The sequence below is a fragment of the Phalacrocorax carbo genome, chromosome 1 (genome assembly GCF_963921805.1).
Source record: "Phalacrocorax carbo chromosome 1, bPhaCar2.1, whole genome shotgun sequence".
Lineage (NCBI taxonomy): Eukaryota > Metazoa > Chordata > Aves > Suliformes > Phalacrocoracidae > Phalacrocorax > Phalacrocorax carbo.
In genome coordinates, this window is record NC_087513.1 from 15,265,500 (window position 1) to 15,279,966 (window position 14,467).

General features: G+C 37.6%; 1 protein-coding gene across 1 annotated transcript in view; it reads left to right on the forward strand.

The window, feature by feature from the left end:
• KMT2E (lysine methyltransferase 2E (inactive)) overlaps positions 1 to 14,467 on the forward strand; it is a 61,335-nt gene that overhangs the window by 43,405 nt on the left and 3,463 nt on the right. Inside the window, 9 exon segments of the mRNA XM_064444623.1 lie at positions 431 to 529; positions 2,375 to 2,539; positions 3,547 to 3,855; positions 5,725 to 5,979; positions 6,161 to 6,305; positions 7,084 to 7,337; positions 7,480 to 7,536; positions 9,074 to 9,637; positions 12,542 to 12,846. Of these exon segments, the coding sequence (XP_064300693.1) occupies positions 431 to 529; positions 2,375 to 2,539; positions 3,547 to 3,855; positions 5,725 to 5,979; positions 6,161 to 6,305; positions 7,084 to 7,337; positions 7,480 to 7,536; positions 9,074 to 9,637; positions 12,542 to 12,846 (2,153 nt within the window).

The window sequence follows — 14,467 nt, forward strand, 5'->3', positions numbered from 1 at the left end:
ACTAATTTTTTTTTTTTTATGGGTGTGTACAGCTCTAATTCTTTAACTGATTGTAATGTGGCTAAATCAGTGGCCAGTGTTAGTGCCCAAAATTTTCCATTGGTTCAGAAGTTTAATTCTGGTTTTTTTTTTGGTGGGTGGGGAGTGGGGATGGAACCCCAAAATTTCAGTAAGGTCAGTATGCTAAAGAAAGAAGATACAGGTATGTCTAAGCTCAGAATGGAAAAGATGTAGTCGGGCAATGATATTTACAGGTTTATACAAAGGTACAGGTGGATATTAGGTTTTTCTTTACATTTTTGTTGTGATTTATTGGCTTGGTTACTTTTGATGTAGTGATCTGAGGATTCTTAGTCCTGTGTAGCTTTTAGTTTTCCCTAGTTTGCAAGAGTAGTAGAGCTTCTGTAAAGCAGTCATTTCCATCTTTCAGGAGCCAGATTTTATTGATGATATAGAAGAAAAAACTCCCATTAGCAATGAAGTAGAAATGGAATCAGAGGAGCAGATTGCAGAAAGGAAAAGGAAGATGGTAAGTTGGGAAGCAAGTAGCTGCTTAAAGTTGTCACTAAGGCTTAGTGACATCTGCTCTTCCCATGCTAACTGCTGCCTTTTTGTAGGCTTGTAGAATCTGAGTGTATGTGAAGTCAGACCATTACATGAACTTCAACTTAAAATGCAAGGCCTGATATTTGAGAGCATTTCATCTGGCTTGATCATTGCTTTCTGACTAAAACCTGCTTCTATCTTCAAACCTATATAACTGTATATTGCCTTTAAAAAAGACGTTATAGAAATAATCTAGATTTTATTTTCTCTGCACTTGATTATTGCATGCTATTTGTAATGGCTATTTTATAGATAGTATGGGAGTCAGGACTTTTGCCTGACTGTTTTTTTGAGTTCCCAACTTAACAAAGCCTCAGAAATCCTAATTTTCAGAAGTTGGTAGAACGGTGTTATGAAAACTGGCATTTTAAAATAAGCTTTTCTTGTTAGGTGTTCAGCATGTGAGATACTTGAAATTACTAGTGAAATCAAAATCCTGGCCAAGTTTTATAATGAAATACTAATATTTGGAACTTTCATTTTACTGTTTGTGCTCACAGAACTTCTGATAAGTAGAGTTTGAGGTGGACCGAAACTGTCTGCATCTGCCTGAACCTTAGAAAAATAAGGGGGGATGGGGTATATGTTCCTTTTGGTCAGTATTTCCTACAATTCTGTCAGCAAAATTGATGATATTTGTGTTTATTAGACATCAGACAGCAAAATCTGCTCAAAGAAAATCTATATTTTAATATGAAACCTGAAGAATGACAGCATGAGCTCTGATATTAACATATAACAGCATCTTGTCATGCCTTTGAGGAATGACTCTCATCACTGGTGGATGTGTGGGTTTTGGTCTTGCTCCAGAGGATGTGCTGGGGTTTTTTTTGTGTGTGTGTGCGTGTGACTTTACATTTGTATTCTTACTAAAGCAAAGCTCTCTGTGAAACTAACTTACCACAGAGTTGCTGTAGTAGTTAAAGATGTGATTATTACTCTAGCTCCACAAGGATTGCAGATAACTGCAAGTTTACCTGTATTTTACCAAGCAAAGGCAGGTTCAGTGGCAAAACAGAATTGGGTTCCTCATTCACTCAGATGAGCAATATATTTGCGGCTATTCTTCCTTTGATATAAGCACATTGTTGCTATCAGTAGCACTGTTCAGCTGCAGGCATTTAGTTAAAAAAAAGTTTGTAACAGAAGTCCCCAAATCTGCCACCTCTGTATTGTCCTTAAGCAGAGCTCTGTGTAGATGAAGAGACCTGCCTCTGTGCAGCACTAGGACCTGAATTACGGACAGACTAAAATTTAGCTACTCTGTGTGACTTATTGTTACCTTACTTTGAAATAGTGATGTTAGATTGTATGTTTTGATGTAGTTTGTGACACTTGGAAAATTGGGTCAGAGGATAATGGAGCTTTCTGTTGTTGTTTCATGCATATATTAGTATTTCATATCTTTCTGGTCATTAGTGTTTCATTGCTTTTTAAATACTGTACATGCAAATAAGCAGCTCAGAGCTATGTGTTCTTTTCATGCTTATAGGCCAGCGATCTACTAGCAAACCACTATTATTAGCAAATTCTTAAATCCAAAGCAGGACCCTCTTCTTGTTTGTCAGGATTAATATGAATGCAAGCCTTTCATCAGAAGTCAGTAATAATTGCAGTCATTGTAACATCTCCCTTTCCCCTGAGCTTTAGCCGAAATTGATCTGCATGTCAACACGCAGTGAAGGTGTTCTGAAGTGCTTAAAATTATTTATGTATTTAAATATGTGAAGGATTATGACTGAAACTTGATTATTATTAAATCCATCAGACGAGAGAAGAACGGAAAATGGAAGCTATACTGCAAGCTTTTGCCAGACTAGAAAAACGAGAAAAAAGACGAGAACAGGCTTTGGAAAGAATCAGCACAGCAAAAACTGAGGTTAAAGCAGAATGCAAGGAAGCACAGATTCTCAATGATGCTGAATTTATCCAGGTAGCTATATGGAACTTTGTCTTTTTTAAGGCTAGTTTTTTAACGTGGCATATTTTCTGGGTTTGGATGTCAAGCTGCACTTTAAGATGTATGAAATACTTTTCCCTCGGAACTCAAATATATTTGACCAAAATCCACATAGTTCTTTGACTTTGTATTATGTTAGCTCCTGATTTTTTTCTCAATAAAATATGTATAAAATTCGTTCATGAGGAATTTTGGTTAACATTAGTTCACGCACATGTGCACGCACACAGCCCAGCTGTATAATTTGATCTTTCTTTGAAGTTCAGGATGGGAGGTGTTGACCAATGCTGACTTTAGCGACAGGAGTTGGTTTTCCTTAGGCACCCTCCATAACCAGTGTAGAACAACTTGCTGCTTTAGTGAGTTATTCAGGAACAGATCATATATAATCCTTTCTTTTAAAGGAAAGGAATTATTAAGGCATAGTTTGTTCTGAGTTCTTGCAGATGATACTTCGTTTCATAAACAATTTCTTTCTTTATCGTTGCTGGGCGCTAGTATGCTTCTTATCTTGCAAATACTCCTGAAGATTCTCAGTTCAGGTTGTTCCCTGGATAGTATCTGTCAGAATGCTGACAAGTACCTTTTGTGACAATGCTAACCACTTAGGAAACTAAAATTCCAAAAACGATATTGAACTGAAAGACATCATGATTTAAGCAGCTGATTTCTAGCTTAGGGATGAATGAAGGTGGTACTGCAGTTCTTGCACAAATCTGTGGTGATCTGACTAGTGACTGGTGTGTGTGAATACTCTGCCAATGGTGTGTCAGGTGCTTGGGAGAAAAATACAGGAAATGTTGTAGTTTGCCTTGAAGAAGGATAGAAATTACCACTGAAGTATTTTAGTTCTAACAATAAAAATGAGATAGAGGCTTTTCAGACCTGTAAAGGAAGGGGGAACTGACATTTTGTTTTAAAAAGATACATAGCTTTACATGTGCATGGAATCCATTTACTAGACTTCTATTTTGTACCAGGAACCAGCAAAAGAAGAAACTGCCACCAAGCCTACCCCAGCCAAAGTTAATAGAGCTAAACAGCGAAAAAGCTTTTCACGAAGTAGAACTCACATTGGACAACAGCGTAGACGACACAGAACTGTCAGCATGTGCTCAGATATCCAGCCATCTTCTCCTGATGTGGAAGTAACTTCACAACATAATGAAACTGAGAATGCTGCACTGGTAGCTGAGCCTGAAACAGAAACTGTTGTTACAGAAATGGTTACGGAAACGGAAGCTCCAGCACTTAATAAATGCCCTACTAAATATCCTAAAACAAAGAAGGTATGCCTCCTTAAGGGATGGGGAGAAGAGGATAGACTTTAACCAAGTTTTTAAAAATTAGACTGCTGCATCAGTATGCAACCTATATATAGATTTTTTTTAAAAAATGTTGACTCATTTCTTTAAAAGTCACCATTACACAGCCACTCACTGTTAATAAATTAAGAGATTAAAAAAGGTATGTGTAACATCCATTGGTAGAAGTTATTCTGGGTTTTAAGAGACTTCCAAAATACATATCCAGAACAATTTTGGGACAAATGCTTTTTAAGGGGACTGCTTTGTAAATGGATTGAAATAATATATATAACCAAAAAAACCCTAAAAGTTGCCTTTCCTTCCTTTGTTCATAATTTGCTTTAGAAGGTATTTTAATGGTAGCAAACAATATCTCAAAGGAAACTAATTTTCTAGTACTTCTGAGTTGTCTGTTCTGAAGTGAATAGATATAAACACTCGAAATTTATGTGCATGTTTGGAATGGAGATTCTTTACTCTTGAGAGCTTTGTTTTAAAATTCTTTTCATTGGACTGCATTGCAGAAAGCTTGAAGAAATGTCACAATATTTAAAGACACTTGAAAAAATCTTAAATCTGCAAGAGTGAATAAAGCGGTAAAACTTTCAGCTCTAAAATTCTACAGACTGTATTAAAAAGTGACCTTTTTTCAGCGCACTTTACTTGTGAAAGTTTTATTTGGTGTGGAAGGGAGGGGGGAGGAAGTCATAGGCTGAAACTTCTTGTCAAATGAACAGTAGCAACTTCAAGATGGTTTTATCTTAAACCCCCAAAGATACTTGCATTTTGGAAAAAAATATATTACCTGAGTCATCCTGTTACACTGCTTATTGCATCAGTATTGAATTCTTGTCAGAGGGGAGATGCTAGAATCTTTCTTCCTTTTTTGCATGTTGCATAGCAAAAAAGAAGGGAAACATCCCAGAAGTCTGAATTCTACTGCACTTTTTTGCTGTTACATAGTATTAAGGATAAACGTCTGTGAAACGTCTGATTGCATTGTACCCAGTGTACCCTAAGTGAGGAGTAAAATTAAAGTGAATTTTTAAAATTAATAAATATGAATAGGTTTATAAAAGATGAGCAACTTAAACATTATGATAATCTGTATTAAAGCCTTACTGTCATATTATTAATATTTAATGTGCTATTCTTGCATGTCCTTAACTTTGAACCATTGTAAAATTTAGGAGGATAGTGTCCCTGTTAGTAGGAACTGAAATCCACTGGCATGTTTTTCAAAAACACTGAACTAGCTAGGAAAGAATAACCTATTTTGAACAAGTGTGCCGTAGTAAATGTGCTGTAATTTAATACAACTACAGCAGTGAAGAATGTCCAAGGTTTCTGTCTGACATGTTGACCAAGGCACATTCCTGACAGCATGGAAATTGGATGAGGAGTTCACTTAACTTTGTTCTGTTAACATTATGCTATTTCCCTTTAGCTAAGGTGCTGAGACGCTCAGGCACAAGCTTAAAATTTGTCTTGGAATTCTGTTACTCAATTTGCATCAATAAGTATAGTTAATGTGGGCACTTGTATAGTACATTCAGTAAGAATGAAATGCTATTTTAATAAAAAACAAAACACCCCAACACCAAAACCCAAAACACGCAAAAATTTGGTATGTAGAGTGAATCTATACTGGTCTCTTCTGCTGTCCCCATTATTTCAGTAAAACTGTCCTCATTCTTGCCCTGTGTATTCTTAAACTCACAGCCTGGAAACTGGCTGTTTTCTGCTTTGTGTATCAGTTGACTGGGTAAATAACTGGACTGAAAAATTTCTAAAAGCCACTGATAAAAACACTCACAAAACACTAATTTTTTTTTCATTCTCTCTGTTCAGCACTTGGTCAGTGAATGGTTAAGTGAAAAGAGTGATAAAACAGGGAAGCCTACAGACAGTCTATCAGAAAGGCCTCTACGCATATCTACTGACCCTGAAGTTCTGGCTACTCAGCTGAATTCTTTACCAGGTCTCATTTACAGTCCACATGTATATTCAACTCCAAAGCACTATATTCGTTTTACTTCACCATTCCTTTCAGAGAAGAGGAGGAGAAAAGAACCGGTGGAAAACATTACTGGCTCTTGTAAGAAGGTAATGCTTCCCTTCATTATGGTTCCCCATCCCAAATTGATTAAATGTACGTTTTTGCTGGCTAGCAGGAATTCAAGCAGAGAAAAGCTGTTTGACAAAACAATTCTGTCACATGTAACATGTTTTGGAACATTTATCATTAAAGCTGTTAAGTCACTGATTTGAGCTTGTTTTATTGCAGCGTTGGTTGAAGCAGGCTTTGGAAGAAGAAAATTCAACAATGATTGATAGATTTAACTCGCTGTCGCAAGAGAGGTCTAGAAGTCCAGCCATCAATGGTGAAAATAAAAGTCCTTTATTACTGAATGAGAACTGTTCCTTAACAGGTGAAGCTTTTACTAATACAGTACATAAGGGCTATGTCAAAATAGTTAAATGTGGAAGACTGTGGTTTCTAAAGTGACGAGTTAATGAAAATTCTAGGGGTATTTGCACTGTTTTCTGATACTTTCTTTGAAGGAAATGCGTAGTTGCATAGTGGTTGGAATATTTTTCCCCTTTAATATATAATTCATACTAGATAAGTAACCACCATATCTCATAGTCTTTTGTTGACACTAATGTGTTTTACCATGAACATTAAGAGGTTAGATTATAAATTCATTTTCCACGCTGTTTATATATTCAAAATTCATTTTAAATTCAGTGGGTCTGTGTTGCACACGGAAGAAGCAGTGTAATCTTTTAGACATAGTACAAAATGGGAACTCACTAAAAACTAAACACACGCTTCTATAAGGATATGGAGTGTATCAGTATTACTGTGTATGGTCCTGAACTTGGAATTTCCACTTTTTAGCTAAACAGTCTCAAAAATGCATAGAGGTTGACTTTACCTTTTCTAGAAACCTAGACAGTGCTTCCCATCATCCTAGCGCACAAATTTCAGTTACTGATATATCTGTAGGTTGTCAAGAGTTTATTTTTCAGGAAGTTTTCAGGCTATGAAGAGTTCATCTTTCAGGGAGCCTGCCCTTATGAGATTTTTTTGTTAATCTTACTGATTTCATTTTTTTTTTTAATGTGGAGTTCATAATTTCATTACATCAAGTACTTAAACAACATATCTAGACCTCTTCTAGCTTTTTTCTAATTTTAACACAGATCTAACCACACCACTAAAAAAACGAAGACTGTATCAGCTGTTGGAGTCTGCATTCTCAGAAACCTCCACACCTACTCCTTCACCGTATGCCACGCCAACTCATACTGACACCACTGCTTCCGAGCCATCGTTGTTTGCTACTCCTCCTAGGGTAAAAACAGAAGATGAAGCTTGTAGAAATGGTTACAAACCCATATATTCGCCAGTTACTCCTGTAACTCCATGTATACATGGAAATACCATGCACTTTGAGGTGAGATTTATAATGAATTTTAGTGTGTTCAGAAAACATGTTTTGGCATTCTAGAGTAAGTCATTATTTGTACAAGGGGAAGTCTTAACATTTCTCTAGGCTAAAAAAGAAATTAACTTGCAATTTCTTCTTATTTGTTTAGAATATTTCCTCACCTGACAGTTCCCCAGAAGTAAAAAGGCGAGCCTACAGTCAAGAGGTAAGGATATTTGCTGAAAACTGCAGATGGTATCTTGATTGCACTTGTATGGCTGCCCTGTTCTTAGAAAATGTTTTTTTTGCTAGCCATTGCAAGTTTCCTGGAATGTAAACGGTGGCTTCCCTACAGGTTTCATTTGCTTATAATTGTATATTTCCACTTTATCTATTTATTTTTCTATTCTAAACTGGCTTTTCTCTTTTTCTGTATAACTTAAAAACCCTGATGGCTGTCACGGAAAGGATCAGCTACTGCGATTTATAGATAAGAACAGAAAAACAACACTTGTGCTTTTCAGGCTGCAGATAGATTTAAATTTACATTTTTCACTTGTTACCAGCATCGCTTAATTGTTTTTGAGCGTAATTATGCTCAGAGTGAGAGAGCAGAGCAGAAGGGGAATAAATGGGTTTAGGTGGATTTGTTCACGTGCAGCATATGCTGTTGGCATGTGCCTGAGTGCTCCCAGCCTTGGGGGGTGGATGTGTCCCGCTGGGCTCTGGAGGGCAGCGTGGCTCTGGAACATCAAGAACTCCCACAGGGATCCTTGGGCTGGGCAGGCGACAGAGAGGAAACATTCCACACCAACCTGGAGCTCAAATTTGGTGCGATAATGACACAATTTGCATAAAGGTGTTGAACTATAAACTTAATGGCACCCAAAAGGAATACGTGTAACTCGCTGAATCTTTTTATTGTTATTTACTTTTACCAAGGGAGACTTTTACTTCTGGTGAGTCGTGTAAATGAATGATCCAGTTACTTGCCCCTGGGAGTCAAGCACATATGTTTTGGGGTTTTATTAAAAGGTTAAAATCTTAACAAATGTTGAAATACACAAACTTTTTCATACAATCATAGCTGTCAACTGAATTTAACGATTACTTCTAAACTACTGTAATTGAATATTTCAGTGTTTGACTCAAAAAGAGGGGTTTTACTTAGGAACTTTAGCTTTGTAATACACCTAATCTACAAAGGATTCATGAAAACCTTAAAAGATGTTGGTTTAGAAAAGATGCTTCCAGCCATGGATATATGCTGGGTTTTCACAGTTAATACAGTTTTAAGTAGTACAAAAGTTAGTTTCTATAATTTAAGACTGTTTTTCTTTTCCATCTACAGAATGCTAGTCTTAAAATTTTGAAGTGTCTTGGAAAAACTCCCCCCCACCCTTGAAATAAATGTTTTGACACTGAGGATCCCTTTTATGTTGAATTGAAGCAAGTGCTTTGTAACTTCTTGGCCTGGGAATTGCTCCTGTTGAAGCTCCTCCCCTTTCTCTGCCAGTCGTAAATAAAACCTGGCATTTAAAGTTTATTTTGGCTTTGCTTAATGTACCTTTTATTAAAATGCTTTTACTTAATACATGGCAATAGTAGAAGTAGGTGTCTGGCTGTAGAACTGTCCCTTTAAAATAAATAAATTAATGGTACTGGAAGGCCTTTAATCCCTCTTTAAGGCACAACTGAGTGTCAGTTGCAGTTTTGTTGCAGGATGGAAAAATAATTAACATGTGGGGTTTTTTTTCACACAGGGATATGACAGAGCATCGATTCTAGCACTGAATTCTTTCAGAAATTCCAGCCTGACAGAAATGGGCCTGCAAGAAATAAAGACTATTGGATATTCCAGTCCAAGGAATAGGACTGACGTCACACGGCAGTGTACTGGAGAGATTGAATCTGTGTCAGACCTCCAGCTTGGACTCGAAGTAATTGAGCAAAGTGCACTGCATAAAAACCTGGAAGCCCCCACACATGATAGGACTGATTCAAACAGCCAATTAGAAACTGCTCATTGTGGACGGGGCACAATTTATTCTTCCTGGGTAAAAAGTCCCGACAGGACAGGTGTAAATTTCTCAATGAATTCTAATTTGAGGGACTTGACCCCTTCACATCAGTTGGAGGTAGGAGGTGGATTCAGAATAAGCGAGTCAAAGTGCCTGATTCAAGACGATGCTAGAGGCATGTTCATGGAAGCATCTGTTTTTTGTACTTCAGAAGATGGAATTGCATCTGGCTTTGGAAGGACTGTCAATAATGACAACTCGGTGGATGGAAATTGCACGCCCCAGAATCCTCCACAAAAGAAAAAGGTTGTAATTTTAAGAATCATTTGGTCTGTCTTACATAGTCTGCTAATAAGATTTCTATAACAGAACCATAATACAATAAAAAACAACTGCTGGCTCATCTTCAGATGCTACAACGTAGTAAACATTATTCAGGGGAAATAATGAAGAGCAAAGAGTAAAGCTTAATACACCCATTAGTAAATTTTTTTCCCCAAATAATAGCTACAAATTCACTTATTTCATGGGAGTCTTAAATGGATTGCTCAATAAATAATTGCTTTTCAGGTTTGAAAATGGTTGCTTATGCCACCAAGTATTACAATATTCTATTATACAGAACATATACTAGCATCATAGAGATAATGTACTGTGAACATCTGTAATGAATTACTGGAAGAGTGCACTAACAGGCTGAGCCTTTAATTTCCAATTTTTATATACTTAAGGTATCTTGGTTTCAGTGTTAGAACTACACAGCAGTCCTTAGTTCCAAGAAAACTTTTTCATGGCTTATTTTTTCTTCTATAAAATAATATGTTTGAAAAATAAGCACAGTCTGGATTTGCTACCCTTGTGGAACAGTTCTTGTAGGCAAGTCGTGTGGTCATCGGCAACTCAAGCCAGAACTGGAAGTTACGCTGCATAACTGTCTGACTGCACTTCACTGTCACATTAGACTCCCTTTCCAAGTAATTTTTCTTGGTTGAAAGTTGGGATTTATTTTCTTTATGGAAGTAATGATATGGGGGGTTGGGGGCGTATTCCTTGTGTACATTTGGGCACAAGGGGATTCTGGTTTTTTGGTCCCATTGCACCCCCTTATACATGCCTGATCCCCTGTGCTCTAGGGGCCTCATGAGTGCTCCCTAGCAGGATTCTTCCTTCAGAAGCTCTCCATCAGAACTCGAGTTTTGTTTACTTTGCTTCAAACTGAGACATAACTGAAGGAAGATAGTAAGAGCTCTCTTCCTACCTGGTCCTGACCCTGGGAATTTTATAGATCCCGTGTGTGTTACTGTAGCCCTGCTGTTTTGGCAAAGCCATAAAAAAAAACCCAAAACATAAAAGCCTGTGTTTTTCGTAGCTTCACATTTTTCTTCATCCGAAGGTTAAATTCTTTTCAAACCCCAGCAATACTTAATGCTTCAGTAACCCTGCCCCTTTTCTCTTGCTGAGGCTTCTTCCAGGTTGTTACTGCTGAGGTCTTAGGCTACACTAATCCCTAAATGAAAAAAGGTGTGGTTTCCCCTGACATACCCCCCTGCTAGGATTCCTGTCTAAAAGTCTCGGTTTGGAGAAGCAAACAGAGGAAATTGTAGCTGTACCCCTGAAAGAATGGGGTTTAGGCTTTCCAAGGACACAGAAAAAAGGCAGCCTTTTACAGTGTAAAAAGTGTGTGTGTGGGGGGAATCTCACCTTAGGAGAAGGTGGGAATTCAGGAATTTTGTAAGAGAATATTAGAAGCCTTTCCCTATGATCACATAAGATATGAGCGTCTTTGTGCAGTTGTTAAAGGAGGTTTTTCCATATTTCAACATTTCATTTGTTCCTCTATTTTCTCTCCATTTTACAAGTTCATTGCATTTCAATATGGTCCTGTCTGTAGTGGCCACCCTGCATAGATTTCATCTGTTCTTAACACATAAGCCTTTAAATTCTTTAAGGGATCCCAGTCTTGTGGCATGGAAATAATATAAATGGCTTCAAAGCAAAATCAGTTCTTAACCCAAACTTTATGAAAAATCAAGTGTTTTTAACTGTTCTTGCCATGACAAACGGATGAGTCTTCAACGGACAGAACTGTTTTAAAAACAAACAAAAGAACAAGGACTGCAAGCAAAGCAGGCAGCCTTGGTTTTGCTCTGTAGACATGGATGTCTGCTTTTATTGAGGGCTAAGCCAGTTAAACAAATTTTTTTTTTATTATTGCACTTTTAGTTTCTTGTCTTGGATGCTATATGGTTCAGAGTAGGTTGCTGATAATTAAAAGACATTAAATAATAAAGAAGACATTAAATGTCATTTCCACAGAACTAGTTCCCTTATACCTTCAGACCTACTTTATTAATTTTCAGCCTTTTGCTTCAAATCCCAAAGATACATAGCAAAAATATGTGAAAATTTATTTTGCTTGCTGAAGGTAACTTACACACATTTAAACTATCTTCTATTCTATAGGAACTTCTGAGTAGTGATTCTGTATACATATGGAATATATACATATATACATTTCTACTTTATAAAGTAGAAATCACTTTTCCCTTCATGTATCATCATTTTTGGTAATAAATTTTACTTGGAATTCAGCATTAAAATATGCTCTAAACCAGTCTCTTTTAGAGTGTAGTAAAGATACAAATTCAAAACAAACTGGAAAAAGATTGAAAGTTTAAATTGTGAATTTTGTATGTTAAGAAAAATGTATGAAGAGCTTAGAGACTCATTCAACTTAGGCAGTGGAGTGAAGCAGAAGTGTGGTGGGTTTTCCTTACGAGGGAGTCAGGCAGAGCTGGATGTGACATCACTTAAAATTAGCTTTACTGTATCAGTATGCTCTTACTAATGCTGCAGTTCCAGGAGAAGCTGTGAAGTCCCTTGTCGCTTCATCCAACGGTATGACTTCAGTAGCAAATCTTCTGCTGACCTGCATCATCATCTCTTTCCTCCCTGAGGCAAAACACATACTTCCTTCTCTTGGCAGAAGCTTTTCTTTACATCTCCCTTACAGTCATTAATTGCTCAGTACTCCCTAAATTCACTGCAGATGTGGTGAAATATCCTCAATCTATCCCCATTTTCTTTTTAGAACCAAGTATATGCTGTGTCTTACTGAAAGAATGCATTTGATCGAAAGTGTCAGAATGGAAACAAGTGAAGTTCCCTTCTGATGTTTCATTTGGTGTGTTTGTTTTGTTTTCTCCATAGGTATCCTTGTTAGAATACCGTAAGAGACAACGAGAAGCTAGAAAAAGTGGCTCAAAGACAGAGAACTTTCCCCTGGTTACTGTATCTCCTCATGCTGCTGGTGGAGGAAATATAAGTAGTAGCAACGGTGCTAATGATGGGTATAACAACAGTGGTGAAAATGGGGAGCAAACTGATAACACTGCAAGCCTACCTTTACCACTGCCAACTACTGTTTATAATGCAGCTCCAGATGATGTTGGCAGCAACTGTGCAATGAAGGAATCTTCTTCTTCCAGTGAGAAGAATGAACCAGAAGTTCAGTGGTAAGCCATGAAACTATAGGACTAAAGTGCTGAAGAATTATTTACTTAACTCTAAGTCTGTTCTATTCACAGAAATCTAGTTTTTGTTGTTAAAGGTGCAGTTGCAGATTACTGATTGGAAGCCCTTCTCTCAGATTACTGAAGAGTTGTCTTACCTCTTCCCTCAGAAATATAGTAGATACCTCAAAAAGATTAGAAAATATGAGAAATTACCCATAAGCTACTGGCTAACTTATTTTCATTCTGCTTTACTTTTTTATTTTCTAAGAACAAAATAGGTATTGGTTTGAGCAAGACAAGTTGCCTGGTTCTGTAGATTATAAAATTGCGTAGGTAAAGCACAGTTGTAAATCTGTAGAAAATGGCATAAGTGAGTAGGCGTGCTCCTTCCACCATTGCACGTGCTGGGCTGCCCGTGCTTGCAAAGGCGTGTGGAGGAGGGAGCAGAAGTGGGATGGAGAGGATGCTGTAATGGCTGAGAGAGATGGGGGTCCAAGTCTCAGCATGACCTTTGCTCTGCGCTCACATCCTTTTATCTCCACTGCTTTGTCTGTGGGCTGAGGAGAACACTTTTCATCTTAAATGTAAAAACTTTTCCAAAAGTACTGTAGGGAAGGAGGGTAGAACAGGAGAATAATCTGTATTGAATGGCAAAAGCTTCTAGAAGACTTTAGGAAGTCTGTTTTTCAGTGATTTGGCTGGAGTGTGTTAGTGGTGTTTGCTGTTGCCTAAGCGCAATATGCAGGACTGCTTGCAGTCTGCCCGACAGTTCCTCCTGCTCAGGTAGAGAGCATGTGGTGATACTTGCAGCGTTGTTTGATCATTAAATGGCTCCCTTGTCTGCAGACCATATGTTCTGTTGGATGCCACGCCAGATACTCCAACAACCAAAAATCCTGGGGAGAGATACAGTGCGAAGAGGGATGAGACAGAGTGACTTAAGTCTGTATAAAGGTTGCACAACATTATCCACTATGTTTTTGGTAGCCTTAAGGTAGATGGTCAGCTCTGCTGTTGCTGTCTCCAAAATATTACTAGCACAAATTGAACCCTGCAGGCATTCTTTATGCTGTAGTGAAGGCTTAACAGTGTTGGGGATGAACATGGGCTGAGGAGTTGAACATCTTTCTGCTCAGATGATCCAGCTATTCCAGAACAGAAGGATTTTTTTAGAGCCAATTGAAGGGAGAACGTAAGTGCAGTCTTCAAACTTTCACTGAAAAGGGGCTACAAGCTTGCTCTGCAGAAACTCTAGGGTACTATATTGTAAGCAAAGAACATGGAAAACAGGCTCAACAGTGAAGAATTTATTTGTAAGTTTTTGCAGTAATCCTGCAAACAGCACTGAAATTTATTTTAGTACAACAGTATTGTGGAGTAAGGCCATACATTCTTGCCTGAAAGAGAAATTGAGTTTTGTGGAGCGCTGTTGTTTATGATGTCCTTGATCAGATTCCGAATGTCAGATGTAATTGATAATAAGAGAGGAGAGTTGACTGTCATTTCATCCCCACTACCTGGCAAGTTAAACATAGAGGCTTAAACAGGTATAGTTGTGGTTGTGCAGTATTTACAAGTATAGATACACTATTAAAAGAGCAAATTTAAAAAAAAAAACAAA